The sequence below is a fragment of the Pseudorasbora parva genome, chromosome 22 (assembly GCF_024679245.1).
Source record: "Pseudorasbora parva isolate DD20220531a chromosome 22, ASM2467924v1, whole genome shotgun sequence".
Taxonomy (NCBI): Eukaryota; Metazoa; Chordata; class Actinopteri; order Cypriniformes; family Gobionidae; genus Pseudorasbora; species Pseudorasbora parva.
In genome coordinates this window covers 22,063,678-22,079,916 of record NC_090193.1, presented here as the reverse complement: position 1 = coordinate 22,079,916, position 16,239 = coordinate 22,063,678, and the positions used below count along the sequence as shown (strand labels likewise).

General features: G+C 37.7%; 1 protein-coding gene across 2 annotated transcripts in view; it reads left to right on the top strand.

The window, feature by feature from the left end:
* The window catches only part of synpra (synaptoporin a), a 52,730-nt gene extending 43,679 nt beyond the window's left edge, over positions 1-9,051 (top strand). For both annotated transcript variants that reach the window (XM_067431809.1, XM_067431810.1), the window contains 3 exons: positions 2,675-2,873; positions 3,178-3,369; positions 6,171-9,051. In XM_067431809.1, the coding sequence (XP_067287910.1) occupies positions 2,675-2,873; positions 3,178-3,369; positions 6,171-6,437 (658 nt within the window). In that variant the 3' untranslated portion in view covers positions 6,438-9,051. The remainder of the gene's footprint in view (positions 1-2,674; positions 2,874-3,177; positions 3,370-6,170) is intronic.
* Positions 9,052-16,239: the final 7,188 nt, after the last annotated feature.

Here is a 16,239-nt window from a genome sequence, read left to right as displayed (position 1 = left end):
TTTACTAGAGCTGAGCTTCAAGTTCATATTAAAGGAGGACAAGGCAGAAATAGACAGCAACTTGTGCACCTACTATGCTATTTTAAAGGTTCCTAATTTGTAATTTCTTAGTTCAAAAACAGTTTAAATTTCTTATAACACACATTGCAGGGCTCTGCTCTGATTAGTCCGATAGCCTGATCTTTTGTGATTGCTCTATAGCTTACAACGTGTCGGAAAAGGAACACCATTACCATATATTACTTTTAGCCTCGGAAGCTTCCTTACACATGCAGGGGAGAGATTTACCCCTGAACAATGGAAGTGAAATGTGACAACATGCCCCATAGGTGGGGTACATTATAACACGTGAGGGGCACATTGTAACATGAGCAAATGACAGCTTCAAATGTTATCTGATATAATAATAAATAAAAAAATATCCACAAAAAACAAAACAAATATTTTGTCAATAAAATACAATAATTAACTTTTTTAATAAAATAATTGATTTTTTATCAATAAAAATACACTTTTTTACAATAAACACAGCTAATACAGCTATACAGCATAGTTAAAAACAGAATAATAATGAATAATTTCTGAACATTGACTCTCAGTCCTTATTTACCCCTTTTTCATGGTTTCTCAAAAGAATTCATAAAAGTATAGAATATAATATCATAGTTCTAAAAGGGGCTCATTTTAACGCAGTGTTACAATGCACCCCACCTGCGCGACTGGGATTTAAACTGTGGCTCGCATCTGCTGTTAGATCAGCATTGAAGATCGATCTCAACTGTAAAATAACAGATATAAGATTCAAATAATATCAGATTTGTCTGATTTTAAATAAACACAAAAAACAGAGATGAAAAATAAACTGAAGTCAGAAATGTACTTTTGCTATGACAAAATAAATGTTCAGTGATATCTTCCAAAGATTTTTTTTTAATTTTCGCGCTATTTTTTCTCTATATTGTGTTGATATTGCAACTAGTAAATACACATGGTGTCGCATCCTGGCATGTGTGAAAAGTGTTAAACCATGCGTGTTACAACTAACCCCGTGTTAGGTTGTGCCCTGTGCTCCCCTATACACAGTGATAGGAACAGTAATGATGGCATCAGTTTTACTATATCAACTCGAGCCTGAGCCTTCATCCTTTTAAAGTGCAAGCAAAGTGGATTCGCTTTCACAATGCAAGAGTCTTCTTACCATTTTAACAACACAAACTAAACACTTTTAGCCAGACAAGCCAGACCCACATTAAGATGTTTGGTCTGGAAACTCACCATTGACAGGACTCAATCCGAGGGGCGGGATAAACGGTTGTCTTTCATACTGCACGCGATAGGATAGCGCTACCACCAACCAGAGCAACGAAGCTGATGCAGAGCTAGGTGACAGATTAAAATTTCACCGTATCCGGTCGGCAAAACTCCGAACACATCTTCTTTTCTCAGAGAAAAGCTTAACTCCAAGTCTTCCAGAGTCACGGGTCAAAGCCGATTTGAAAGACCGTCCTTCGCCAGCTTCTGTGTTTACTAGAAGCACGCAAGCGCAACTCAGCCGTCATTATGTTAAGCCCCGCCCACTGACTCTATACATGATGTGATTGGCCCGACCAGAGTTTGGCGTTTACAGCTCAGAACTGTATTGAGAGTTGCTAGACTACATTCGCGGCAGATTAGATTTGCTGCCGCTAGGGTGCGTCTAGATTTCTAGGCTAAAACACTTCCAGGTCTCAGCTACAACTGCAGTGTTTGTCAAAATAGACATTGTTCATGGGCAGCCAATGATAGCATCAGTCGCTAGTGTGCCTCCATAGCGTCAGTTGCTAGAGTGCTTTATTTCCTCAAGATGTAGATAGGAGGCCATTGTGCAAATTTGTTACAATCTCCTAATAAAGACGCTAGCGTGCCTCTTGAGGCCAGGGGAGTGAGGTTTACTCACACAACACTTACAGCTGGCTGCCACTCACCCCCCTAAACCTCACTCCCATCCAAGACACGGCAACAATGTAACCCCTCTGGTCTTACTCACACTGGTCCGAGCTGGATTTAGATCGTTATCTCCTGCATGGGAGGCACGCATGCACTAATAAAGACACTAAAGACCGTAGCCTCTAGTGTGCCTCTTGGGGCCAGGGGAATGAGGTTTACTCACACAACTCTTACTACCTGGTTGACCCATGCTAAACCTCACTCCCATTCAGTTCACTGCACCAATGTAACCCCTCTGGTTCTACTCGCACTGCTCAGAGCAGGATTCAAATCGGCATCTTCAGCATAGAAGGCGGGAGGGCAAACAAGGACGCTAAAGGCCACAGCCTCCATAGTGTCAGTCGCTAATGCACTTCTTGAGGTCACAAGAGTGAGGTTTACTCACACAGCTCTTACTAGCTGGCCTCCGTTACACAGGAAGTAAAGTTGGAATTACTGACAACTCATTGCAAGCAGTTCCGAATTGGTTCTACCTTTTGGAAGACAAAATTTATCATGATTTTTGAAGCTTTGCAGAACTTTTACATACAGCTATTCCACACTACATGAAAGGTAATATCCAAAAAAAAAGCATAAAAGGGGCATTTTAAATAATGTTATGCTAGCCTGATGCTGACACTGAAGAATACCTAATATAACTGCAAACTGTATAAAAAAGCATGATGTGTTTGTGCATTACATTAAACAGGTTGAACCGGGTGGATTTTGACGTGCCAATGTGTGAGGGAAGGAGGCAAGAGCGACTTTACCTGATCGGAGATTTTTCTTCATCTGCAGAGTTCTTCGTCACCATTGCTGTCTTTTCCTTTCTATACTCCCTGCTGGCCACAGTGGTCTACATCTTTTTCCAGAACAAGTACCGCGAAAACAACCGCGGACCTCTAATTGTGAGCCCTGGTGTTATTTTAGACAAGCTACTCAAACCTTTGTGGACTGTCAAAGCCTTACTATTATAGAAGATTAAAAAACAATAAATGAGCTGAAATGTATTTATTTAAGAAATTTATAAAACACCCACATTAAATGTAGCCCTACTCAGCATACAGTAGTAATGTATCCTTGCATGCAAATCCTCTTAATTGAATTTTAAGCTGCAGTGTGTAAAGTTTTTTGATGTTAAAATAGTTCTTCAAATTAGCAACATAATTTGACAAAAAAATACACATAACACACTTTCTTCATGCTCCCCAGGACTTCATAGTGACGGTGGTGTTCTCATTTATGTGGCTAGTGAGTTCATCTGCCTGGGCAAAAGGTCTCTCCGATGTGAAGGCGGCAACTGATCCAGATGAGGTGGTTCTGCTCATGTCTGCATGTAAGGTGCAGACAAACAAGTGCAACTCATTGTATGGACCCAGATGGTCTGGTCTGAACACATCTGTGGTAAGGCCTGAGATACTAATTTTAGGACATCTATGCATATCTGATGTATTAGGGTGTTGTATTAGGGTAAAGATGCTCTATTGGGTTAAGATCTGGCGACTGTGGGGGCAATTTTAGTACATTGAACTTATTGTCATGTTCAAGAAACCAATTTGAAATTATTTGAGCTTTGTGACATGGTGCATTATCCTGTTGGAAGTAGCCATCAGAGGATGGGTAAATGGTGGTCATTGATCAGATGATCAGATTGTGGCATTTAAACAATGCCCAATTGGCACTAAGTGGCCTAAAGTGTGCCAAGAAAACATCCCCCACACCATTACACCACCACCACCATCCTGCACAGTGGTAACAAGGCATGATGGATCCATGTTCTCATTCTGTTTACGCCAAATTCTGACTCTACCCTCTGAATGTCTCAACAGAAATTGAGACTCATCAGACCAGGCAACATTTTTCCAGTCTTCAACTGTCCAATTTTTGTGAGCTTGTGCAAATTGTAGCCTCTTTTGCTATTTTTAGTGGGAATGAGTGGTACCCGGTGGGGTCTTCTGCTGTTGTAGCCCATTCGGCTCAAGGTTCGTGTTGTGGCATCACAAATGCTTTGCTGCATACCTCGGTTGTAACGAGGTTTTTCCATTCTCCTCTGACCTCTAGCATTAGCAAGGCATTTTCGCCTACAGGACTGCCACATACTTAATGTTTTTCCCTTTTCACACCATTCTTTGTAAACCCCTAGAAATGGTTGTGCGTGAAAATCCCAGTAACTGAGCAAATAAAATACTCAAACTGGCCCGTCTGGCACCAGCAACCATGCCACGCTCAAAATTGCTTAAATCACCTGTCTTTCTTATTCTGACATTCAGTTTGACATTCAGAATATTGTCTTGACCAGGCCCAAAATGCCCTTATGCATTTTATGCACTCCTAAATGCATTGACGCAACTGCCATGTGATTGGTTGATTAGATAATTGCATTAATGAGAAATTGATCCTAATAATTATCCTAATAAAGTGTTCCTAATAATCCTTTAGGTGAGTGTGTGTATATATAATTTTATATATATATATAGCATGGTTGTTTCTGACCATGTCCATTCCTTTATGACCACCATGTACTCATCCTCTGATGGCTACTTCCAGCAGGATAATGCACCATGTCACAAAGCTCAAATAATTTCAAATTGGTTTCTTGAACATGAGTTCACTGTACTAAAATGGCTCCCACAGTCAACAGATCTCAACCCAATAGAGCATCTTTGGGATGTGGTGGAACAGGAGCTTTGTGCCCTGGATGTGCCTCCAACAAATCTCCATCAACTGCAAGATGCTATCCTATCAATATGGGCCAACATTTCTAAAGAATGCTTTCAGCACCTTCTTGAATCAAAGCCATGTAGAATTAAGTTCTGAAGGCTATTGGTGGTCAAACAGCGTATTAGTATCCACAACTTTCCTGCAAGTCTTAGTGGGCGTCGCCATGACACTCGATACTTCTGGTTGACGGTATCTCAGTTCCGGTTTAGCACACATAACAGTTATGCTGCGTTCACACCAGACGCGAGTGACGCGAATAAATAGCGCTATTCATGCGAACTTGGACGCGTAAACATTTTGAATCCATTCGCTTCATTCACTACACAACAGACGCGAATTTGCGTCATGGGAGGGGCTTCTGCCAGGCAGCGGCAGTCGTCAGAAGGACGAGCCGAGTTAAGGCTGCTCTCGCTGGGTTACTGAGCGCCTGGGTCTCACACCTCCGAAACCTACTTGCTTCCATGAACCATAAACGACATAAACGGACCCATTTGACATGTTGCCTAGCACCCTACGCACTCCATTCAATGCCCAACGAGCTTCAAATAAACTCAAGAATTGTGATGCAGAAGTAATATTTATATTTTAATATTTGTAATTGTTGAAATCATGTCAGACATTGTCAGTACTTTTTTTTAATCAACATAAAAATAGATGCATGAACTTCAATTAATTTAAGTGCATTGACTTGTAATAAAAATTAACATTTCACTGCTGTAAATTTAATTATTGAGTTTATATAATATATTAGTTTATTTAAAATACTGCAGTACAACTGTATAATTTTTTGCAAGGGGTATGTTTATTGTTTTCAGTAATTTACAGATTTAATGTGTAGCAAGACCGCTCAGATAACCTAAAGTTACCTTCCAAATAGAGACCTGCACTCCCGCGGGACCCAGCACAATTGACTGCGGCGCGGGATAATATTTGATGGGTGAATGCGGATGCGGGCGGCAAGATATTATTGTGTGCGTGTCGCGGGAAAATACATTTTTTCCCGCGACACGCAAAGTGGAAATATCTAACAAAATAAATAACTAGAAACAAATAAACCTTTATTTATAATAAAATAAAATTGATTTACAGGCGCATGGACGGAAGGTAACTCTTGCGTGGATCATATGAACAGCCAAACCTACCACAGTGGCAAAATGTCTGCGCCGCATAACTCTGGTGAATCGCTTAGTGCTACAGATATTAGCAAGTTCTTGTAAGATAGTCAGATCCATGCGACCATCTGGGAGATGTGATCATTTTGCCTGAAGCGTTGTTGTAAAAGTCTACTCCTGAGTCCTGGTAATACAACCAAGCGTTGAGCTGATAACAGTACAGACTAACGTAAACTTCGTTACCGGGGTGATCTATGTTGCCATAGCGATCATGGGAAAGGTCAGAGTTCGGGAAAGTTGTGGATAGTGTTCCTAATAATCCTTTAGGTGAGTGTATACTCATCTTTTTTTTATCAATGCATTTTTCCACAGGTATTCGGCTATTTGAACTTTGTGCTGTGGGCTGGAAACATCTGGTTTGTGTTTAAAGAGACAGGATGGCACAAGGGAGGCGCAGCAAGGTACCCTGCCTCGTCCTCAGAAAAACAAGCCACAGCCTTCAACCAGCAGGTCTACAACCAGGGAAGCTTTGATCAATCTGGAGGTGCTTTTACTGGAACGGGGGACTTTGCCCAATCAGAGTACAGCCAGGTGGGAAATTATGCTTCAAGTGGGCCCATCTCCTACACCAATCAGTAACCCCATCTGCCTCTTTAATCCCTTAATACAGGGGACCCATTTCTAAGGGCAAAGTTCAACATTGAGCACCAGTGAGGAAGGAAGAGATTAATTTAAAAGATACATTAAAAATGCATCCTTTATTTCTGAATAGATAAATAACTAAATGCGTGTTTGTCCAGAATACTAATATTGTTTTTAAAATGAATGACAGGGATCCTCAGATGTATGGTATGGTTTTCGACTTAACCTCTCGGCAAATGTTACCAAAATACCACAGTTTACTGAACAAGTGTCATTACATACAATATGAAACTGCATCGCTGCATCAACTCTGCAAATCAATTGATTTGAATGGGGATGGTGCCTCTTAAGGAAGAGGAAAAATAAGAGTTTACAAAAGTGGCATTACGTCACTGCGACCAAATGTTTTTACTCCCATGGTCCATTTGTAATCTAAATAGTATTTCTGCTTCATTTGAAACTGAACTGACTCTTTCCCCAACCACATCCACAAAATGATTCCTATTCATGTTCCATCAGAGCATTATAAAGTTATAATAAATTATTGTTTGCCACCTATTTTACTTCCATAATGTGAATATTTGACATAATGCAATCATTATGAATGAAAAGTTGCTCAAATGGTTTGGTATATGGCCATTGGTTAACACCATCCATCAATATGGCAGTGTTATTTCAGAGATGGTGCAAGTTATTATATTTTCATCATACCTTATGAATATCAAATATGAATAAATTATGTTTATGATTATCTTTTGAACAACACAGATGAATCGTCCACAATAAGAGTAGTAACATGCTTCAAGAAAGTAAATTGGTCCACTTTGATTTCATGTTGACTTTTAAAGGGGTAGTTCACCCAAAAATGAAAATTATCCTATGATTTACTCAAGCCATCCTATAGGTGTATACATTCTTCTTTTTGACAGATACAATCAGTTTTATTTTAAAAAATTTGACGCCCAAAAAAGTGCATCATCTATTATAAAAGTCATCCATGTGTCTCCAGGGGGTTAATACAATTCTTCTGAAGTGAATCTATGGGTTTCTGAAAAATATCCATATTAAAACTTTATAAAAATATCTAGCTTCCACCAGACTGCCTTCCGTATTTAACTCACGAAGAAAGTGTAACGTCTCTCGCAATTCAAAATGCTTGTGCTGCGTCTGACGTTTTAGTAAGTTGAAAAGGGAACATGTTAAATATGGATATTTTTCTTGCAAAAACCCATCGATTCAAGGCATTTTTTTAACCCCCTGGAGCCGTGTGGATTACTTTTATAGTGGATGGATGCACTTTTTTGGGCATCAAATTTTGGGCTCCCATTATAATGCTTAGAAGAGCCAGGACATTTTCTTAACATAACTACGATTGTGTTTGTCTGAAAGAAGAATGTTTTATACACCAGGACGTATGGTGTCATATACACAATGACGTCAGGGTGAGTAAATCATGGGATAATTTTAATTTTAAAGTGAACTATCCCGTTAAGTGTACCTGTCCTAATGGTGATCACCTAGGGGTGATGCAGCTGTTTGTTCTTTACATTATATAAAAGAGATTTCTGTTTTCATTTGTCAGAATAGATGTTAAATTGCTGTTCGTCAGGTTTCTGGATTTCCTGCCAGTGGTCGTTGGTTTGGTGTTTGCACTATTGTGATTCAACATTTATATGGCTCTTTAATGTTTGCACTGTATTTATGAACTGCATGAATATGTCTTGACATATTAACCTGGTTTCAGTTTGTATTTAATTTCTCTCCTCACTAACAGGGTCATAGTGTTTATTCAGTGACCTTTATTATGATCACAAGGTGATTGATTTACAATCAACACTTAAAGGGATAGTTCACCCAAAAATGAGAATTAGCCCATGATTTACATCTTAGGTTTTTATGACATTCTTCTTTCAGACTAATCAAATCTGAGTTATATTAAAAAATTCCTGGCTCAACTTATCACCTTCCATGGAAAAGTGTTGAAAGTGCCTTCTCGTTTTTCAAAATGTGTACGCGACGTCTGAGGAGCGTACCTGGTTACGTAAGCCATTGAACTGCAGAGGCATTTTCAACACTTTTTCCATAAACTTAATACGGAAAGCGATTGGCTGAAACGTTACTACTTTAAAGTTTTAAATATGGATATTTTTCTTACATAAACACAACGATTTGCTTCAGAAGGCCTTTATTAACCTCCCGGAGCCATGTGGAGCACATTATTTGATGGACAGATGCATTTTTTATAGATTTCAAAAACAGAGCAACAATTCATCTGAAAGAAGAATGTCATATATAACTAGTATGACTTGAGGGTGAGTAAATCATGGGCTAGTTTTCTTTTATTGGGTGAACTATCCTTTTAATTTCCCTGCTTTCTAATGTGTTCTCTTCCTCCTCGTCTGTTCTTTCTAAATGCATGAGGCTTTATTAACCACAAAGACTATGAAACAAGACAAAACATCCCAATATATGGTAATGTTCTTGTTCTGATTACTGTTGCATTTCAATGTGAATGAGTTTCTGTCTTGATATACAGTATTTGCATTTTCGATCAGTGGGTGTGAATGCTTTGGTGCACTTTGTGCAAAGCCAATAAAGATATTGTACATTCCTCTAGACTGAACTTACTGCAGTGTCTTCTGTTCTGTTGATAAATGCTCAGTTTACGACAATGAATCAGCTGTCTCAATAACAAAACTGAGTCATGCAAAGGAATTTGATGACTATCTGACTGCCATTAAGTTAATAGACAGTCAGTAATCAGATCTAAATTCACCAGGAGCAGAACATTGTTCAGGCGGTGCAGTATACAACATCTATATCTGATTTCTCATGGACCTTGCTTAAATAATTTTTGATGACAGTTCTTATCTTTTCTTCTAGCCAAGGTTTCTCTATACAGTAAATTACATTCAAACCTATGCTGAGAAATGGGATGCAAAACAGGACAATACATTTGACAACTTGCCCTGTATGATCTTCTAAAAAAAAATCCATGCATTCAAAATGTATAGATCTCTGGATCAAATGTAACTTTTTTTTTTTTTTTTTGGTCTAAATCTGTTATAATTCACATATCCAATGACTTGAACACAACTCTTTATGATAAGCATATTTTTAAGGTTCTGAATAAATGTGATAAGATCAAAATGTGAGGGAGATACAACTGTCATGATATCATATAAGCCACATTAAAAACAATAATTCTTAAAATTATAACAGTAACGGCCAAAAGATTGAAATAAAAAATTAAAATAAGCGTCTTATTTATGAGAGTTGCTAGGTGTTTGCTAAGGTATTATGTGTGGTTGCTAGGTCATTACTATGCGATTGCTAGGGTATTATGGGTGGTTGCTATGAAGTTGCTAGGCAATGATATATTTTCTAAGTGAAAAAGTAGCCAAAAAATATCATAGACATAACATTGCAGCCATCTGTTACATCTACCAACTGCCTAGCAACACCACTCAAGATACCTTAGCAGCTGCCTAGCAACCACCCAGAACACCCTAGCAACTGACTAGCAACGCCCTAGCAACCACCCAGAATATCCTGGAGTAATAATGCTGAAAATTTAGCATTGCATCACAGAAATTAGTTATATATCAAAGTATATAGAAAAGCATTATTTAAAATTTTAAATTTTAAAAATAGTAATATTTCACAATATTACTATTTAATAACTGTTTGATGAGCATAATATTTCCAAACTTTTAACCAGTATAAACTAAATCTTATAAATAAAACAACAACAACAACAACAACAATACAAACTTAAACCAGTCTCAAATAAAAATCAGATAATTTGACATTTTTGCAAGGAGAGGTTAGTTTAGGTTGTATTGTATTTTATGTGTTTGTAAAATGTAATTTGACCTCCAAAAACCTAATGATAATTCATGGTATTTATAAAAACGTATTTTACCTCGAAAAATGTATTTTAAAAAAAATGTTTAAGCAAATGCAACGTTTCTTGAAAGTGCTATAAAAGTTTTTCAAAACCTTATGAAACTAAAATGAATAGAACAAGCACATATAGAAATAGATATTAATGCGTTTTCCTATTCTGTATCCTTTTCTTATATGTCAGTGATCCTTCCAGCAACAGTAAAAAAGTGATTAGAGAAGTTCACTTGCCAAAGATGCAAGCTGCAACATTTCGAGCTCAGAAATGCGACTTATTCAGAGATCCCACTGGCAAAGCTCATGGACTTCATATAGCGTTCATCGGACTGCTAGTGGGTGAATGGATTGCCAATAGCGGGCCATTCTGACCTAGGCTAGTCCTGATCTAATGTTCTCGTGTTACAGCACATTGGTTTGACTTCTTTTCATGTACACCTCGGTGCCGTTACCATAGCGATGGAAAGATGTGTCACGGCATGTTAACAGTCGCTCTCAGGGAGACGAGCTCTGTCTTTCAGAAAGGAAGAATAGGCCAACCTGGAGTCCCATTAACTGGTAGAAAAGAGTTAAAGTGTGGTGTGAGGAGAAACACAGACACAAGATATATTAGTTTTGTGACCTCTGGGTATTTAAAAATAACTACAGAAAATCATGTATAACACATTTTTATCAGCATGCAGATTTACCCATTGGGTTTCCAGTGGTCTAGTGGCAAACATGGATTTTTGTTAGCATGTATATGTCCATCAAGAGGAAATAATCTTTGACTTAGAATTACATATCATGAATGGGGGGGGGGGGGGGGGGGGGTGTAGCCTATATACAATATTTCTATACCATTTCTGACTGGCCCATTATCACCGAAGCCCTCGCCCAATTTACAAAGTAGGCTTCCCTCATGACAATGAAATTATGCTGGGAAAGTTTTGTTTACTCGGAGAGACAAAGCACTTTGTGTTTATCTATCCAGTCTGAGTCTGAGTCATCTTGATCCCATGTGTCTTCCTGAGAGCTGATCTCCATTTCCTTGGGGCGAGGGGAATTTGGCTTAAACGTTTTAAATCAGAAACCCAATTAGAAGCACCGCATTGACTGCTGGGACTCCCTCCCCTGTATTATTCATAGGCTGTGGCAGAATACTTACTGTTCTTCATATCGCTGTGCACATTCAGAGCGACACAGCTCAGCTGTTATTAGTCAGTGGAGATAATCAGATATCGTGCACGCGGGAAGCGTTTACCTGTGTCGAGTAAACCAGATAATGAAGATTATGGTGACATTGCAAATAAGGAGCCAATATATTGTCATTTTTTTCTGTGAGATACATGTAAGTATATATGGAAATACAGACACAGTATTTGTGTCTGTTGTGGAAACAAAAGAGATCTTCAGAAATTTGAGCATAAATGAATGAAGCAACAAAAAGTGCACTCTAAGCAGTTTCCTTCAATATTTTCTTAAATTCTTCTTCTTCAATATGTCTTGTTTTTAAACAATAATTTACTAAATATGAATGTAATGCAATATATTTATGCAATTGTGCATTAAGTGAATTTGAATAAAATATTTGTTATTACTGAAAGTGTGCGCGCATTGAAGTAATTATTTTCTAACTTGAATTATTTTAAATGTATCTTTTTAAAATCAACACAAATTCAACAACATCATTTTTAAACACGCATTAAAGAAAATTAGATTTTTTTTTGCAGTGTGACTCTATCCAGTGATTCATGGCATTCATGTCAATAATGTAAAATAGTATAATAATAATAATAATAATAATACATTTGAATTTCAACCATGTGCTGTGGTTCTCAGACTTTTTTGGCTTAAGTATTATTCATTTTATGAATTTTCAAGCCAAATACCACTTGACCAGACAACAACATTCTGCTTTAAAATCCATTGACATTATAGGGAGTTATTATATCTGATGCCCCCCGAGCAGGTTTGTTTCTTATAAACATTTATGTATTTAACACTGTATACACTCTAAAAAATGCTGGGTTAAAAACAACCCAAGTTGGGTTGAAAATGCACTAACCCAACAATTGGGTTGATTTTACCCAACGGTTGAGTTGTTTTAACCCAGTGGTTGGGTTAAATGTTGCTTAAGACAACCCAATTGCTGGGTTAAAACAACTCAGCCATTGGTTTAAAACAACCCAATTGTTGGGTTAGTGCATTTTCAACCGAACTTGGGTTGTTTTTAACCCAGCATTTTTTAGAGTGTACTATTTATAACTATATTTAACTGTTTATAACAATATAAAACATTTCATGTAGCTTTACGAAACTGTTTCATGTACATTTCTTAAGTACGTAAATAATTATAAGATAAATAAGTTTTGACAACATATGTTTTTAAGTTAATTTAGTGTTTTAACTAACAGTTCAGTATTCATATGTATGCCCATTTGTGTCAATTTGTCGGCGATCCTTTCAATGGGATACATAGGCCCGTCCTCATGTAGCGATAGATAGATAGATAGATAGATAGATAGATAGATAGATAGATAGATAGATAGATAGATAGATAGATAGATAGATAGATAGATAGATAGATAGATAGATAGATAGATAGATAGATAGATAGATAGATAGATTTACCTTTGATATTCACACAGTTGCTCAACATAATTTATGAATTAATTTTCATTGCATCATTGTGTAGTCCTAATTACATATAACAATACAATAGCCTATTTTAATGAGTTATTCCTAAATGTCAGTTTCCACTTTCTCTAACCCTGCAGTACCACTAGGGGTACATGTACCCCTATTTGAGAACCACTGATGTACACTATACAGTGCCTGTATACCATCTAGAAAAACAAATCTATTCATGCAGATGTATCTGTTCTGTTTCTCATTGTTCCTAAAAAAAATATAAGAAAAAATAGAAATAATGCATCCCTAACCTTGAGGAAGATATTTGGAAGAATGTTTGTGACCAAGCAAGTCCCATCCCTCATTGACATATATATATATATTGTTTTTTTAGAATAGTGATATGGAAAATGCTGTTGTTATGGTGTTGTATAACTGCTCTAAAGTGTTAAAATGGCCAAATGAGACCTTGTTTGTAACATATTAGACTGTTGAATTTCATTAGGTTTGATTGAAATGGTAAAAACGGACATTTGTGATTTTTGTAAATATCCCCTGACCCCACTGCAGTTTTAGTCTCATGTAATTGCAAACATTAGTTTTGCTTCATGTCAGAGAAGCTGATTTAAGGGCACAACACTGATGACCTCATGTATGTTGTCTTCCAGTGCGCACCACTAAGCTGCTGATTAAAACCTGCATAAATGAAGATGCAAAGGCCATAAAAGGATGACCTTTCTCTTAATCTGCCATTTGAAACCTTTAAACAAAATACAATACAATATGTATGGGAAAAGTACAAAACATTTAAAATTAACATGACCATATTAGTAATGAAGAGTTGAGCATACTAGCCTGACGTGGTCATACTCAATTCTAGTCAGAATATTTGCTATATATTGACCGACCTAAAAAATGTGTGGGCGGGGCTAAGTTCGGCTGGCATCCAGGCTATGGGCATACATTTATTTTAAACAACTTAGAACAAGTGACCTTTAAGTTAAAACATACAGTATATGCTTTTATATTTGCATTACCATACTAGCCTTCTATCTTAAGTGTGAGCATTTGACAGAGGTTTTGTTTTTGTTGACAGACAGACAGACAGACAGACAGACAGACAGACAGACAGACAGACAGACAGACAGACAGACAGACAGACAGACAGATAGATAGATAGATAGATAGATAGATAGATAGATAGATAGATAGATAGATAGATAGATAGATAGAGATTTATTTCAAAGTCATTGTTCAGCGAGTCATGTTAAATATTGTGGCAGTAGCGACATCTGCTGGTTGAGAGATGCGTAGCATATGCATTTTACTCACTAACAAATATCTTTAAGGTAAATATTTAGCTCGAGCTATCTTTAAAACAAAAGCTTCTAGGTTTGATATTTTGTGATATATTTTTATTCTAAATATTGCAAATGTGTCCAAATACTTCTAGAATGTTTACGTTATTTTTCTCAATCGCTTTTCTCGACTCAATTCTCGATTTTTCTTATTGATTTATTGCATTTGTTTTGGCACGTGCGTAAGAGTTATGCAGGCAACAATTGTCTACAATTTGCACAATGACTAAATGCACATGGCTTGGAATGTTTGTTGGATATTGACCAACAATACAGGCACTACAATACAGGCATACAGGCACTAGCGGCACCTACTTGGTGGGATTTTTTAAACAGCAAGTTAACATTTTGTCCTCAAAGTTGATGTGAGGTTGAACCGGGCCAAATTGTGATGGCTATACGACTGCAGCTCTTGTGGAGTGTTCCCGGTCTGAAGTGGTCAGTATCTTTTAAAAGTGGAAGGAACAGTGGTGAACCGGTGATAGATTCAGGGTCTGCTGCGGCCGGGTGCGTGAGCGTCGCTTACCTTGGGAACACATGGCACCAGGATGCATGTAGTCGGCTTGGCAGTATGATGCTTTGGGCAATGTTCTGGGGAACCTTGGGGCCTGTCATACATGTGTGGATGTTACTTTGACTTGTACCACCTACCTAAACATTATTGTTGCAGACCATGTACACCCTTTCATGTAAACGGTATTCCCTGGTGGCTGTGGCCTCTTTCAGCCGGATAATGTGGCCTGCCACAAAACAAAAATGGTTCAGAAATGGTTTGTAAGCACAACAACGACTTTGAGAACCTGACTTGGCCTCCAAATTCCCCAGATCTCAATCAAATCTGAGGGATGTGCTGAACAAACATGTCCGATCCATGGAGGCCCTACCTTGCAATTTACAGGACTTAAAGGATATGCTGCTAACATATTGGTGCCAGATACCACAACACACCTTCAGGGATCTAGTGGAGTCCATGCTTTGATGGGTCAGGGCTGTTTTGGCAGCAAAAAAGAGACAAACAACTTCAAGCTTACATGTAAGTATCAGAGGTGGGTAGAGTAGCCAAAATCTTTACTCAAGTAAAAGTACAAGTACTTACGGAAATATTTACTCAAGTAAAAGTAAAAGTAACAATCGTAAGAGTTACTTGAGTAAGAGTAAAAAAGTATTAGATGAAAAAACTACTCAAGTACTTAGTTACTAGTTACTTTCGATCTGATTGATAAGATCCAAAAACCCTGAATTTCAGACTACTTAGAGAGCTTTCACACACCTCCAACTATATGTGTGTGTGTGTGTGTGTGTGTTTAATGGTTAAACAGTGTAAATTAATGGTGTGCTGGGCTAACCACAGCTCTTTTTAAAACATACTTTGTTCTTATATTTTTATAAGTATATGCATTCTTAAAAATACAGTCCCATTTTTAAACGTATGTATACACTGCAGACTGTTGTCTGTCCGGATATGTGTATAAATGCAAGATGTCACATTAGGCTATTCAATTTGTTTCGTTTTTAGCCTGATCTCATCAGTACCTGTGGCAACGTTTTTGCAAACCACAAAATATGTACCAATACGTACATATTGCGACAGGTTCAAAGTGAAATGTCCACTGGGTGGCGCTAAAAGCTTATTTTTTTTCCAGAACAGATTTGCGTGAATCTGACATGTTTTGTTACGTTGTGTTTTTAACGTAGCCTACACCCACACTAAACCTACCCGAAAGTGTTAACAAAAGCAAATGTGACAAAAATAAAATTGTGTCCATGTATTTTTAGCTTGTGTTTAGAACTCGTCTTTGAGCTCTTTTATCATGACTCGTTCGTCATGGGGTTCGTTCTCAAGCTTTTCGCATTGCAAATACAAATCTGTATCAGCTGAGCTATCGAGCAAGTCTGGTGAATCAGAAAAGCAGAACATCGAGCTG